This window comes from Acomys russatus, chromosome 11 (genome assembly GCF_903995435.1).
Source record: "Acomys russatus chromosome 11, mAcoRus1.1, whole genome shotgun sequence".
Taxonomy (NCBI): domain Eukaryota; kingdom Metazoa; phylum Chordata; class Mammalia; order Rodentia; family Muridae; genus Acomys; species Acomys russatus.
The window spans coordinates 60,992,169-61,007,084 of NC_067147.1; the positions used below are offsets into that span (position 1 = coordinate 60,992,169).

The window sequence follows — 14,916 nt, forward strand, 5'->3', positions numbered from 1 at the left end:
ATGGCAAGTGAGCTGGGTCACAAGGCCCTGGTGAACTCCAGCCCAGGCCATCTGGAAAGGCTTCGTGCATGGAGCCCTCAGACTGCTGAGCCTGGAAAGGCAGCCGTTCTTGATCTGGAGCATTCGCTGTGGAAGAGGCAGCGGGAGGCAGCACAAGCCTCCTCAGTCCACCCAGCTCCATGCTCTTCTGGTGTCGGTTTCAGACTGCCCAGGCTGTTCCAAGCCACATATGCATGCTGCCCCGTGACAAGGGCTGGAGCCAGCTGGACACTTTCAGACTGTCAGACACCACACGTCCCACACAGAAAGCAACCAAATGTTGCCCTTATGCCCCACTGAGGCTCAAAACAGGAGCCTCCCAGAGGTTAAGCCAAAGTCCCCTCTGTTTAGTTTGGGTGGTTTCTGTGGGTTACGGTTCTCCTGGAACTTGTGTCAAAACTGTTGCTCCTCATTTCCTCCTGAAATTTCTGGAATGTACTCGCCTTACCGACAGGACTTTCTGCAGTGAAACATCTCATAGGAAGTGCCAGTAGTATGCCTGGCTGCGAATCACAACAGCACAGCCAGCCATTGTGCTAAGGGACAGTAGTCTTAGCTCATATGCATTAGCTAATGTCTATTACCTCATTTTCTCCTCACATAACTCAAGGAGCTATTTATTCATTCAGTCTTTTCCCCCCCCTTTGTAATAGTGGGGATCAAATTCCAAGACTCTGCAAACCCTTGGCATGCTGTTCACCACTAAGCCATACAACCCAGCCTGGAAAGCTGCCTCAGTGGGTAGGACCACTGGCTGCTCTTGCAGAGGACCTGGTCCGGTGCCAGGCCTCCACGTGGCAGCTCACAACCTCTGTAACTCCAGCCCCAGGGTATCCAATGCCCTCTTCTGACCTTTGTGAGCACCAGGCACACATACGGTGCACACACATGCATGTACGCTGCCTCTTTCCCAAACCTGCTTTATCTGCGGTTCTTTAATGCCTACACCTCCTTTCCGACCCACCTAGATGGGAGAGAAAGGAGGTTATTGGGAACAGGAGATGTATACCTTGTTGAATTCAGTTCCTGGGAGCGATTCCCCTGGCGTAGTCGGCAGGCTTTCAGCAGACCAGCAGTTCCACCAAAGTTGCTGCTGGATCCTGGAACAGCAGCCAGAGCCAGAGCCCCGAAGCCTCTAGGAGCATCTCAAACGGAGCAATGAACAGCCAAACAACACCAAGACCCAAAAAGCCCCTGCCTCTCAGAGTCTGTACTAAGATGTGTTTCAGCTGGCAAAAACCCAAGCCCCCCGCCCCCGCCCCATCACAGGAGGTGGTTCCTCTAGTGGGTAAACATCACCTGTTCTCTCACAAGTCCCTTCCCCCATCCCACACTTGGGATCAAAACAAAAGCATGTTTACATCCACTGCACATATATGCAGACTAAATACTCATACACATAAAAAAAATTTTTTTAAGACTCTTTTTTGAGATAGAGTCTCACTTTGTATTCCTGGCTAGTCTGGAACTTGATATGTAGACCAGACTCTATGGCCTTGAACTCACAGCGATCCACCTGCCTCTGTTTCCTGAGTGCTGGGACTAAAGGAGTGCTCTGCCATGCCTGACTTAAATCTTTTGGTTTGTTTGACAGTCTCATACATCCATATAATATGACCTTTAGTCATTTTCACCTTGCTCCAGCTCTCCCCCTCGCCCTGTTTCCTGCTTCTCGGCATCGTCTTTCTGTGTGTGACCCCCTGGGTTTGATGTGGGGCGCTCGCCCAAGTATGGCTGGGAGGTTATTTGGTGGAGTCTGAGTTGTTTGCCTTGACCACACCGTTGAAGAAATTAATCCCCCTCCTTAAGCAATCACCAACTGCCAACAGTCTCTCTGGGAAGGGTAAGCCCCTCATGGGCCCCTTGCCCATCCGTGATGCAATGTCACCCACAAAGCTTTGCTGCCGGCCTGCTTACTAAGCCCTGTGCTAGGCCACAGGCTGAGGAACAGGCCATAGATTACACAATTACAGCTGAAGATGTTAGGGTAAAAAACCTATTGATAGGGGCTGGAGAGATGGCTCAGAGGTTAAGAGCACTGACTGCTCTTCTTCCAGAAGTCCTGAGTTCAATTCCCAGCAACCACATGGTGATTCACAGCCATCTGTAATGTGATCTGGTGCCCTCTTCTGGTGAGCAGGTGTGCATACAGGCAGAGCGCTGTATACATAATAAATAAATCTTTAAACAAACAAACACAAAAGTCAGTGCATCAGGGCAATTAAAATGGACTGCTGGGTAAAGAGGCTTTCTACCAAGCCTGATGGTCTGAATTTGATTTCTGAGATCTTAGTGGTGGAGAAAACTGACTCATACAAGTTGTCCCCAGACTTCTACTGGTACACTGTGGTACATACACATGAACACACCATGAACACACACATGAACACCCAAACATACATAAACACACATGAACACACACAAACACACATGAACACACACTGTAAACACACACAAACACATACAAATACACACATAAACACACATGAACACACACACAATGAACACACATGCGCACATATGAACACACACACACTGAATACTAAGAGGCCTGAGTAGCTCAATACTGGACCACATGGTTGGCTTATTCAAGGCCTTCTATTTAATCATCAGCAGAGAGAGTTAAGGGGGGAAAGGGAGGAAGAGGAGGTGGGTGGAACAGAGATAAACGGAACTGAACCTTAATATCTACAATCTAGATAAAGTTGTCCTCTGTCCTCTAAATAGGCACCATGGCACACACTTATATATGCACACGAACACACCCACAGCCACACATGAACACATACATACCCACACACACATACCTACACACACACACACACCTACACACACACAGACACTATTCCCCTCACAATGATAATTAAAAAAAAAAAATTTTTTTTTCCGAGACAGAGTCTCTCTGTGTAACCTTTGCTGTCCTAGACTCACTTTGTAGACCAGGCTGGCCTTGAATTCACAGCGATCCGCCTGCCTCTGCCTCCTGAGTGCTGGAATCACAGGTGCACATCACCATGCCTGGCAATAATAAATTCTAAAAAAATTTAAAAGCAAGCAAGAAAAAAAGAAAAGGAAAGGAAAGTGTTGGCCTGAGCTGGGCATAGGGAGGCAGGACCACGGGAAGCTGAGGCTACAGGCTCTTGAGTGCAAGGCCAGCATGGGCTGTATAGTGAACCCTGTACCAGAAAAAGAGAGAGAGGGAAAGAGAGAGGAAGGGGAAGAAGAGGAAGAGCCTGGGAGGAGGAGGAGGAGGCTGCAGCAGCCGCAGCACAGCAGGAGATGTAGCTCAGCCTGTCTGGCGTGCAGGAGGCCCTGGCTCGATCTCAAGCATCTTAAGTGAAAACAAGAAGTCTTTAGTACCAGTGCAGCACCCTGCAGGGTCCCCTCCCCCCAGAGCACTAGCAGCCCTAATGATAGCATGCCCATGCGTGCCTCTGCGCCCCTGACACGGCATACCCATGCGTGCCTCTGCGCCCCTGACATGGCATACCCATGCGTGCCTCTGGGGCAAGGTTCTGTTTTTTTGTTTGTTTGTTTGTTTTGTTTTTGTTTTTGTTTTCAGAGCTAAAGTTATAGCGTGCTCCTACAATGATGGATGTGACTCAGAAAAGCCGAGGGTCTCGGTCCAGCTCCAGCAGGTGGAAGGCCAGGATTCCCCGAGCCAGCTGAGCGAGCAATGTCTACAGCAGAGAAACCCAGGTGGGTGGTATTGGGTAAAGCCACGGGGAAGTTCTTTTTCTGGGTGGTTCTGTTTTCTCGCTCTCCTTGTCATCTTGTGAAATTGTGGTCTCAGAGTGCGGAAGAAAGGTCAACTGAAGAGGGAAACGGAGGCAGGCGGGGAAAGGACCATCCAGCATGACTGCTTCCCCTCAGACCTATTCAGCGGACGGGGGAAGTGTGAGCAAACAGGTGAGACTGGGCAAGAAGTAAACGGAATCCGGTGAGACCTGGCAGTGGTCACAGTGGAAGCTGCCCCAGGCAGGGTTTCTCCTGCTGTGATGGGACAGCCACAACCAAAGCAGCCTGGGGAGGAAAGGGTTAACTGGGATTAATGTACACCTTCAGGTTGACAGCCCATCGCTGAGAAATCAGAACAGTGCTAAAGTAACTTCTATTGGCCTGTTTTAGTTGTCATCATCTCGGAGGGTTACTGCCCCAGTCTGCTCACCTAGGCCTGGAAGCTTCTTCCCTCTGTGCAATCTAACCTAGGCCTAGAATGTCCCAGCCTCTGAGACTTACTGCTGAATATGCTCATAGTTCTGGGTTCTTTCTCTCTCTCTCTCTCTCTCTCTCTCTCTCTCTCTCTCTCTCTCTCTCTCTCTCTCTCCCTCCCTCCCTCTCTCTCTGCTCCTGAATTGCTCTGCTTGGCCTCAAACTAACTCCAGCATCTGTTCTGACCTTCTGGCTCCTTCTCATTCTCTGGCTTGTCTGTCTTCACCTGTGTGTGTCTCTCTTCAGCCTGTCTCTGTAAAAAGTCTCCCAGTGAAACTGCCTCTGAATTCCAGGAACTATTTATTTATTTCTTGGTTTTTCGAGACAGGGTTTCTCTGTGTAGTCTTGGCTGTCCTGGACTCACTTTGTAGACCAGCCTGGCCTCGAACTCACAGTGATCCACCTGCCTCTGCCTCCCGAGTGCTGGGGTTAAAGGCGTGCGCCACCACCACCCAGCTTGAATTCCATGAACTAAATTGCCATGAACTCAACCCCACATCCTCTCAACTCATTGACTCAACCGAAATGGTGTACCACGTCTGGCACACAGTGAGTCCTGGTTTCAGTCCCCAGAGACAAAGAACAGCAACTACGGAAGAAAACGTCCAAGACAGAAGAGGCAGAGTCAAAGACAGTGGGAAGGGTGCGGACTTGCCATCCAGACTTGCCGCCAGAGGGCTCAGGCTGTCCATGGGGGTGGGGGCGATGGGGAATGGGGGGTGCGGGGAGGTGGGGGAGCGGGCTCTGTATACAGGGGTGCTGAGGTCAGTTTGGAGAAGAACCTCAGGAATGTAAGACCTTCCTGTCTCACCCGGAAGAGGCAGAATCCGGGTGAGAAGATATGAGAAGTGATTTATTTATTTATTTATTTTATTCACTTCTCCTAATTACTTTCAGAGTTCAAATATTAGTGGAAGAGGTTTTGCCAGAAGAGGATCTGCAAACCAGAAAGAAGCAAGTAAGACTTAGCACCTGACCCCAAGTGCTGCCTCAGGCTAAGTGTGCCCGCGACGAGAAGACCACAGGTAAGAAGCTGAGGGTGCAGGCGCTTGCTTTAGGTGCTGAAACTACCCCGACAGAGATTTGCCCTGGCTGGAGCACCTTCTGGGGTGACTCCTAGCCTTGGATGCTCTTTGGAACCCCCTGGGGATGCCACAGTATTGGCACTTGAGTCTGGACACAGAGATTCTCATTTCATTGCCGAAAGACATCGCCTGAGCTTTTAAAACTACACATCATCCCTCTCACGACCACCCCCAGGCCTGTGTGGGGGCGCACGCCTTTAATCCCAGAACTCGGGAGGCAGAGGCAGGTGGATCTCTGTGAGTTCAAGGCCGGCCTGGTCTACAAAGCAAGACTAGGGCAGCCAGGTCTGTTACACAGAGAAAAACCTAAAATACATACATACATACATACATACATACATACATACATACATAACATACATACATTACATACATATATACATACATTACATACATACATACATTACATACATACATACATTACATACATACATACACATATTACATACATACACGCACACATTACATACATACATCACATACATACATACATTACACACATTACACACACACACACATTACATGCATACATACACATTACATACATACATACATACACACACACACGCATACATACATTACATACATACATTACATACATACATTACATACATACATACATAACATACATACATTACATACATATATACATACATTACATACATACATACATTACATACATACACACATTACATGCATACATACATACATTACATACATACATGCATACATACTTACATACATTACATACATTACACACACACATACATACATACACACATTACATACATACATACATTACATACATACATAAATGCATACATGCATACATACATTATACACATACATACATTACATACACACATACATACATACATACATTGCATACATACACACACACATACATGCATACATACATTACATACATTACATACATACATGCATACATTACATACATACATGCATACATACTACCCCCGGTACCCCAGCATCCTATGTGTAGCCAGCAGGGAGAACCATCACCCCACAGAGTGCCTGAGACTGTTTAGGAACCCATTGCTGTAATGCAACCCAGAGGCCCTAGAGAGGCCTGTGTGGTGGGGGAGGGAAGGGCGAACTGATTTGTCCAGGGAAAACCTGACCAAATGCAGGTGCGTACTGGGGAAAGCCGAGGGGTGGCCTGGAGCTCCCAGGTGGCCTCGAGCCTAGAGGTGGTCAGAAGCCCACGCGAAACTTCGAGCCATTTTGGCTCGTGCCTGGCAGAGACTGGAGGCGCAGGCCTGAGTTGAGAGCTGGGTTCGACAGGCTGCCCTATACTGCGACAGGAGTGGACAGACTGCAATTTGGGAAAGAACTGAATAAGCAATAAAGAGGTTTTTTTTGAAGGGCCTATAAGCTAGGGCCCCAGAGCCGGACGTTGGTGGCGGTTGGCTGTGGGGGGCGGGGTGGGGTGTTGGTTGTGGTTTGTAAGTAGTTGTGCTCAAAGAAGAAGCAATATCTCTCCTTCCCCTGCCCCACACCCTTTCCCCCACTCTTTCTTTTTTGATACAAGTTTTCACTAGTTGTTTAAGTTGACTTTGGAATTGCTCTGTAACCCAGATATGCCTTTAAAAAAATATCATTGTAGCCAGGCATGGTGGCGCACGCCTTTAATCCCAGCACTCGAGGCCAGCCTGGTCTACAAAGTGAGTCCAGGACAGCCAAGGCTACACAGAGAAACCCTGGCTCAGGGGGAGAGAGAGAGAAGAGAGAGAGAGAGAGAGAGAGAGAGAGAGAGAGAGAGAGAGAGAGAGAGAGAGAGAGAGAGAGAGAAGAGAAGAGAAGAGAAGAGAAGAGAAGAGAAGAGAAGAGAAAAGAGAAGAGAAAAAAAAGACAGACAGACAGACAGACAGAAAGAGACAGCCAGGCCGAACTCTTTGGACCAAGCTGTCTTCCTCCTGGGCAGTGGTTCCCTGACTAGCTTTTTGGTTGTTGTCCTGGCCACCTGGGACTCACTCACTATGTAGAGGAGGCTGCCCTGGAGCTCACCGAGATCCCCCTGCCTCCTGAGTTTGGGAATAAAGGTGTGCAGCACCTCACGCAGCTGGGCTCCTGACTAACTTCTTGATGACTTGAGCTGAGGAGTTAAGTAAGCAGCGGGTGTATAAAGGACAGTCTGACAGCATTGAGAGATGCTCACAGTAGGAGGTGGAGAGCTCTGGGGACTCTCTTGCAGGAATCCTGGCTGAGGTAAAACTTCCGGCAGGCGGGGAGGGTCATAGCAAGGCCTGCTCTCAGTGTGCTAGAGTTGACTCCCATCCGCAGTGTGACACAGCAGGCACAAGATGGACTGGGAAGGATGGCTGGGACACGTCATCAGGGAGTTAAGGAAGCATGGTGGAAGAGCATTTCACCGAGCTGGTTTGGGACAAAATGGACGAGATGGTGGCACCATCCCTGTCTGTGAGAGAACACAGCGGCTTCTGGAGGGAGGAGGGTGTCATGCTGGAAAGGGCTTGGGTCGGAGAGGCACAGCAGTGGTTGAGATGAAGCTGTAGCTCGCAGTGAAGTGTTTGCTCAGCGCATGAGAAGCTGTAGCTCGCAGTGAAGTGTTTGCTCAGCGCTGGGCTGGGCTATTCAATTCCAAGCACTGGAAAGAATGAACAGGCCCTCGAGAAGGCACAGACGCCTTCAATCTCAGCACTCGGGAGGCAGCGGCAGGCGGTATGAATTCAAGGCCAGCCTGGTCTACAGAGCCAGTTCCAGGACAATGAGGCCTAATCAGAGAAACACTGTCTTGAAACAAAAACAAACAAACCAAAACCAAACCAAAAATCGCCACAACCAACCAACCAAACAAGCCAAAAACAACAGAAAAAGAATAAGCAGAATTCCTGGTGTGGTAGTATAGGCCTGTAATCCTAGAACTTGGCCATAGTGGTGATGGTGGTGGTGGTGGTGATGGTGGTGGTGGTGGTGATGGTGGTGATGGTGGTGGTGGTGGTGGTGGTGGTGATGGTGGTGGTGGTGGTGGTGGTGGTGATGGTGGTGATAGTGGTGGCAGGTGGGGTAGGTAGAGGCACCATGCTGATTGCCAAGTTTGAAGGAAGTAATGTGACCTCTTGTCTCCAGAGACAGACAGATGGACAGAGGTGATGGCTGTGTTGAGTGGATGAGGGTTTTTTTTCTTTTCTTTTCTTTTCTTTTTGCGTTTATAGACCTCAACTCAGTAATCTGCCTGCCTTGGCCTCCTGAGCTCTGGAATTAAAGGTGTGCACCACAAACAAGTAGTTGAAATTTCAAAGGAAAACCTCAGAAAAGAAAAATAAAATCTAGCCTGGTAGTGGTGGTGCACACCTTTAATCCCAGCACTCTGTGAGTTTGAGGCCAGCCTGGTCTACAAAGTGAGTTCAGGATAGCCAGGGCTACACAAAGAAACCTTGCCTGGGGTGTGTGTGTCGAGGGGACTGGGGTAGTGGAAAAAGAGGAGGAAATTACTAGAGGCCTGTCTGGGAAGGCGATCACATATCCTGGAGGGGATGGAGATTTCCAGACAAGAGCTAGGTGTGCCTGAGGCATTGTGGCACACACCTGTAATCCAAGCCCTTGTAGAAGTTCAAGGTTCTCTTTTGCTACACAGTGAGTTTAGGTTTAACTGGGCTCTGTGAGACACTGAAATATTTAAGTAAGCAAATAACGGGTGGGTGGTGGGCAGATGTCACAGGCACAGAGGGCTGCGACAAGCAGAATATTTTGAAAACATCACTAATAATTTTCTGCAGTGTAATCACTGGTTCTTTGAGGTTCTAGCAGCGTGAGGAATGCAAGAACAGAAGTGCCTTTCTAGGAGTCAGGAGAGAGCAGGCGTGGAAGGCAGAGGACAACGGGTGTGGAAGGCAGGAGACCGGGTGTGGAAGGCAGGAGTCACACACAAACACTTCTCATGGTGGCAGTTTCCAACTTGAGAGCAAAGCTGGTCAGGGGACAAGGGAGGAGGCGCCCACATCCTTCCAGAGCATTCCTTGAGCTTGCTGCTCTTCAGAGGACCTGAGTTCTAGTCCCAGCACCCACAGCAGATGGATCACGACCACCTGTACCTCCAGCAGCCACACATCTTGGACTCACTTTTTCATAGGCCTCCGAGGGCTTTGTATACACAGACACACAACACACACATAAATAAAAATAAAATAAAACCAAAAAAACTAAAAAAAAAATCTTTAAGAAAAAGAACTGGTTTTTTTGTTTTTTTTTTTTCTGAGACAGCATTTCTCTGTGTAGCCTTGGCTATCCTGGACTCACTTTTGTAGACCAGGCTGGCCTCAAACTCACAAAGATATGCCTGCCTCTGCCTCCAAGAGCTGGGATTAAAGGCGTGCGCCACCACGCCTGGCTGAAAAAGAGCTATTGTTATAAAAGTCACCTTAGATCTGAAATGCCCCAAGCAGAACCTGAGGTACCCGTACCCCCGCCTCTGCCTCTGGGCAAGGTTTTCTGTGTGTCTGGATTTGGGGGTCACGGCCTCGTCCGAGCATGTCTTACTAGCCACCTGTGTGTCCTGCTCTCTGTGTGTGCAGTGAAACCAGGCCCGATTCTGCCTGTTGCCCAGCCTTCACGGAGGCCTCTCTACTGGCCCAGGGTTAGCCAGGGCATTTACCCCAGGTAGGCTGCTACAGGCTCTGCTAGCCTTCTTCCCTGGCTCCCACAGTTCCCTGCTCCTTGCCTGAGCTTGCCTTCATGTGGGACTCTGATACACGTTGTCCAGGCCAGGAAACACTGCGGGCATCTCGTGGCCTTGCCCTGTGTTCATCACCCGCCCTGTTTCCTCATCTTCCTCTTTCCTTCTTCTTTCTTTCTTTCGTTATTTGAGGCAGGGTTTCTCTCTGTGTGTAGCCCTGGCTGTCCAAGACTCACTCTGTAGACCAGGCTGGCCTAGAACTCCTGGAGATCCCCCTGTCTCTGCCTCCCGAGTGCTGGCATTGAAGGCGCGCACGCAGCCACACCCGGCTGTCTTCTGCCTTCCTGACCTTGCCCAAAGCGATGGGGTGCAGTGAGGATGGCACAGAGCACAGCCGCAGAAGGAGAGGAGAAGCCGGATGGGGAACCCCACTGAGAGCAACACTTCGCGTCTTCTCCAGTCTAGTTCTTTTTCTCTCTCTTTCCAGATAGGGTTTAATGTGGCCCAGACTGACCTCCAACTTGTCATAAAGCAGCGTATGGCTTTAAACTCCCGACTATCTCTCCAGATGCTAGGATTTGGGGAGAGCCTCTTTTCTCTGCTGGCGTTGGAAACTGTCTCCTCTGACTTTTGTATGCTGGTGCCATACCTTTCTCCCCCGCACCCCACCCCGAGCGGGAGGCCGGGAGGGAGATGAAAAGGGAACGCCAGGGTGCTCTCTGAGCTGTGGACTTTGAAACCGCGGATGATAAATCCACTAAAATGTCTTTAATACCGTCTTTCGGGGGTTCACACACGCACACACAGATCAAAACAAATCTAGGGCTGAGGGGAGCGCCGGCTCCCTCCCTTTAACCCTGGCTTCCCTCCTGCCGCTCCCCCCGCCCCCCCGCAGCCCAGGGGTTGGCACAGGTAGAAAGGGTATTTACATTGCAGGAACTTGGTTCTTTTTCCAGGTGAGGGGTACTAAACCAGGAACCTCCTAGATCTCACCCCAAAAGCAACAAAACGGGAAGTTCTGTAATTAGCAAGAAAATAGGCAGAGAAAAATCCGCATAGGCAAAAATCCGAGCCAGAGTAGGAGGGTAGGGGGAGGAGCCCGTCTGCCTGTGGAGTGCGCCTGGATTCACAAACCCAGTCACCAGACTGAATCACCCCGTAAGGAAAAAAGAAGGCGGAGCCTGCCGACCTGAGGGCGGGATTTTTCGGAGTTGGGCGGAGCCTATAGAGAAGGCGGGGCTTCAGGGACCTGACTTTCTACTGGGGAGACGAGACCAGGATAGCTCCTCCCCTGGCACTGCACTTTGATGGGGTGGGAAATTGGGGCGACTGGAGGCGCGGGGTTTGGCGCAGATTCCAGTGCGGCTGAGGATGTGGGCTTTGGAGGGGTTCCTGAGGAACTGAGCGTACTCTCTGGGCCAGACGTTCCGCGGGGGCGGAGTTTATGATGCCTGGGAATCCAGCGGCGCCTCAGGAGGATGTGCAGGGCGCGCGCTGGGTAGGCGGCAGGACTGCGCGGTGCGCCTGGGAGGTTGGGGAGCACAGAGTGGGGCCGAGATGGGGAGGTTTTTAGGGATCCCAGTAGTTTTCGTGGTGCTGGGCGGCGATGATGATGACTACAGTGAGGATGGTACAGAGCACCATGGCCGCGATGCCCACGGCCAGGGAGATGAAGGAGAAGTTCCGGGCTTCGCGTGAAGCGATCTCGGCGGACACCATGTCTCCTCGGGCCAAGGCCGTGCGCACCTGTCGGAGAGGGGTGCAGGAAGGGAGTCAGGGAGCCACTGCTCACCCACCGCAGGCCCTCCCCCCTAAGGACTGGCCCAGAATGCCCCTGACTAAGGAAACCCGGTTAGCCTTAGCTTTCCCTTCCCGCCCCCACCCCACACCTGCACGGCCTTGAAGATGGCGATGATGCCTGTGGGCCAGAAGCAGCAGACCGTGGTCAGCACGGCGATCGGCATGTAGTCGTGCGGCGGGCGCCTGGGCTCCAACAGAGCCAGCCCTGGACCCTGGGGCGGCGGGGGCAGAGTGGAGGTCACTCCAGGACCCCCGGGGGTCCCGCCTGCGTAGGGCTGTGGGAAGGACAGTGGGGGGAGGAAAGGGACGTCACGCCTACACTCCCGCTGCTTGCCAGCGGTTGGCCAGTTGGCACAGAGGTTTTTAAAAACACGATTCTAAGATTTAAGGGGCGGCGCGGGGGGGGGGGGCGTCAACTCACTATCTTTCCTGGCAGTGAAATAAGCTTAGCCCTCCTTCGTAGTGTCATTAATTCTTCCCTTCTGTTCCTTTTCCCACCCTCCTCGGCATCCTCAGGCCCAGGCTTCTGCCCTGCTCTGCCCTTCTGACTTCCCAGCTTCCATTTCGTTCGCTCCCTCTAAGTTGTTTCCTTCTTTCAGACCTCCTCTTGACTTCTGAACCGCCTCCCAAGTCTTGACCTCTGACCCCCAAAGACACCCCCCTTTCCCCAACCACTCACAGCCCCTCCCCCTTCTGTCTAGGGCTTGTTACCAGAACAAGGGAGGGTCGGCTTCTGTTTCGCTCTCTCCCAGCTCCCCGTTTGCCCCCCACCCCGTGGCACCTGCCTCCCTGTCCTCCTAGGTCCTGTCAGCCCCACACTCACCGTGCCCACCGGGTACACCGGAACATAGGCAGTGCAGGGCTGCAGCTGCAGCGGGTAGCCCGGCGCCACGTAGCCCCCCAGCGGCAACGTGCCCACCGCCCCCGCGTGCGTGGGCACCACGAAGCCCGGGGCTTGGGCCGTCGGGGCCGGCGCTGGAGGGGGCGGGGCGGCGGCCGCAGGCGGCGGTGGGGGAAGAGGGCCCTCGAAGCGAGTCTCCTGCAGATAAGGGTCGGGTGGCATGCGGGGTAGGGTGGCGCAGCCGGGTGGGGGAGCCCCGGCGGCGGGGCCGGGAGGTGCATGGTGGGGGGGCCGCGGTAGCGTGGCGGAGGACGAAGGACCGCGTTGAGCGCTGGCCGCGGCAGAGGCCAGGCCACCTGCCCCTAAGCGCGGGAGGGTGGCAGTGCCCGATTGGTGGTAGTGGTGGTGGTGGTGGTGGTGTGAGGAGGGGGCCGTTTGTGGAGGCGGGATGGGGGGCTCGGCCGGAGGCTGGGGGGCATTGTAGGGCGGAGGCGAAGTGTGGGGGACTGAGTCTGGAAGGCCTGGTCATGGAAAAGGAGAAGAGGATGGGGGGAGAGAGAAGACGGCCGAGATCAGAAGGGCAGGAGTCACAAGACAGTGAGAGATGGAGAGCGAGCAAGCGATGACATCTCCCATTTTGGGGTCAGGGAAGGGCTTGTATCTAGGCCACCTGCCCCCAATCTAGTTTTGCCGCCGTCACATCTCTTCCCTGGTTTGTCTGCTGTCACCCACAGCTGTCAACCAAACACCCTCATCCGGGGCTGTCTCTGAGCAGCACCTCTCCCTCCACATGTGGCCATGACACAGGGGTCATGCGTGCTCAGTTTAAAGGCTCCACTTTCTTTCAGCGGAGTTACCTGGGAACGTCATGGCCTCTGATGGTCCATTAACAAAACAAAACAAAACAAACACGTCTTCTGGGACTAGGCATGGTGGTTCATGCCTTTAATCCTACTTCTTAAGAACCAGGGGCGGGAGGCAGAAGAACTGGGAGTTCAAGGCCAGTCTGGGCTACATAGGGAAATCTTGTGGGGGGTGGGGGGGAGAGTCTTCTAGATCTTACTTCCCCGCCAACCCCCATCTGATCAAGTCTCCGTTATTTTTCCACTGGTGTCTTCATGCCAGTGAGCCAGTGATTGTCCATCTGTCACTCCCAGTGACGACGGTGTCCCTGCGGTACCTGGCTGTGCCTCCTTTCCCTTCTCAATCTGCTCCCCCCCCCCATGTTGTTGACAACGCACAGAGGCAGACTGACCCGAAGACAGGAAAAGAAGGAGGGGGGGATATGAATGAACTGAGCCACAGAGAGGGTCAGAGAAGTGGGGGGGGCGGGGGAGCAAGTGAGGGTTAGACAGGAGATGAGGGAGGGGTGGTGTTTGCATATATATATGTACATATATAAAATCTATAGCTATATTTTACCTGACTTTTCCGAGGACATGTTTGCAGTCGCTGGGACAGGGTCTCTGAAGCTGGAGTCAGGGCCCCCTGGCTGCTGGCGCAGGAGTCTGGGTCCGGGATGGCGCAGCCGGCGGCGGCAGCGGCGGCGGCGGCGGCAGCACAGAGATGGAGAGATGAAGACAGTGTCGGGGCGGGGGGGGGGGGGGGGGGGGGGGGCAGAAGGAGAGTGGCGAGGGGGGAGCTTAAAGGGACCGAGGCGAGGGAGAGCTTCAGAGTCCTCCCCCCACAACTGGGCCTCTCTCTGCTCTGGACCACCTCTTTCCTCCTCTCACCCTTGCGTTCAAGCCCCCAGTTTAGGCTCCCCTGGAGTTGTCATGGAAACCGGGAGGCAAGACCAGGCGAGGCGGGTGGGACTAAGAGAAGGAAGGAGGGAGAGAGAACTCTCTAGAGTGTCTCCCGCAAAGACACGCAGTAGTGATTCCATTGTGGGAATAAGGCAGCTCACTGGATTTACCGCACTAATAATCTCCAGACCCCGTTCACACAGACCCTGCTCACCCAAGGGGCTCTTTCCTCAGAACTTTCTGCAAGATAGCTCTAGTCTCTCTCCAGTTGGAGACAGAACCCGGGGTGAGTGAGACCTGTGCAAAGCCAGGAACCAAGAGGGTCTGAAAAGCCCCCGCCCCCGCCAGGAATACGGCCTCCTAGCCGTCGAGGGAGGAAGCCATTGTGGGAAGATGGTTGGAGAGAAAGAGCCTGTGGGGTGCACAGGGACCTTCTTTCTCCTGGGTTAAGAGGCTGAAATGCCGCCTTTAATCCCAGCACCAGCCAGGATGGCTGTGAGTTCGAGGATAGCTTGGTCTACAAAGCGAGTCCAGGAC

General features: G+C 52.5%; 1 protein-coding gene across 2 annotated transcripts; it reads right to left on the reverse strand.

Moving 5' to 3' along the window:
• Positions 1–11,243: 11,243 nt before the first annotated feature.
• Prrt1 (proline rich transmembrane protein 1) lies at positions 11,244–14,185 on the reverse strand. 2 transcript variants are annotated; one of them, XM_051153552.1, is made up of 4 exons: positions 14,057–14,185; positions 12,617–13,155; positions 11,883–12,005; positions 11,244–11,739 (listed from the first exon to the last, which is right to left on the reverse strand). In XM_051153552.1, exons 1-4 carry the CDS (start codon positions 14,073–14,075, stop codon positions 11,563–11,565), a joined length of 858 nt encoding a protein of 285 aa, XP_051009509.1. In that variant the 5' UTR covers positions 14,076–14,185; the 3' UTR covers positions 11,244–11,562. The 2 variants fall into 2 exon arrangements, with proteins under 2 accessions (XP_051009509.1, XP_051009508.1); XM_051153551.1 differs by having other exon boundaries at positions 11,883–12,068.
• Between the last annotated feature and the right edge of the window lie 731 nt (positions 14,186–14,916).

Coding starts and splice junctions, on each gene's coding strand:
- Prrt1 (XM_051153551.1), bottom strand. Junction 12,069..12,616: donor CGGTGTACCCGGTGGGCACG/GTGAGTGTGGGG, acceptor TCCTTCCCACAG/CCCTACGCAGGCGGGACCCC. Junction 11,740..11,882: donor CCATCTTCAAGGCCGTGCAG/GTGTGGGGTGGG, acceptor CCTCTCCGACAG/GTGCGCACGGCCTTGGCCCG.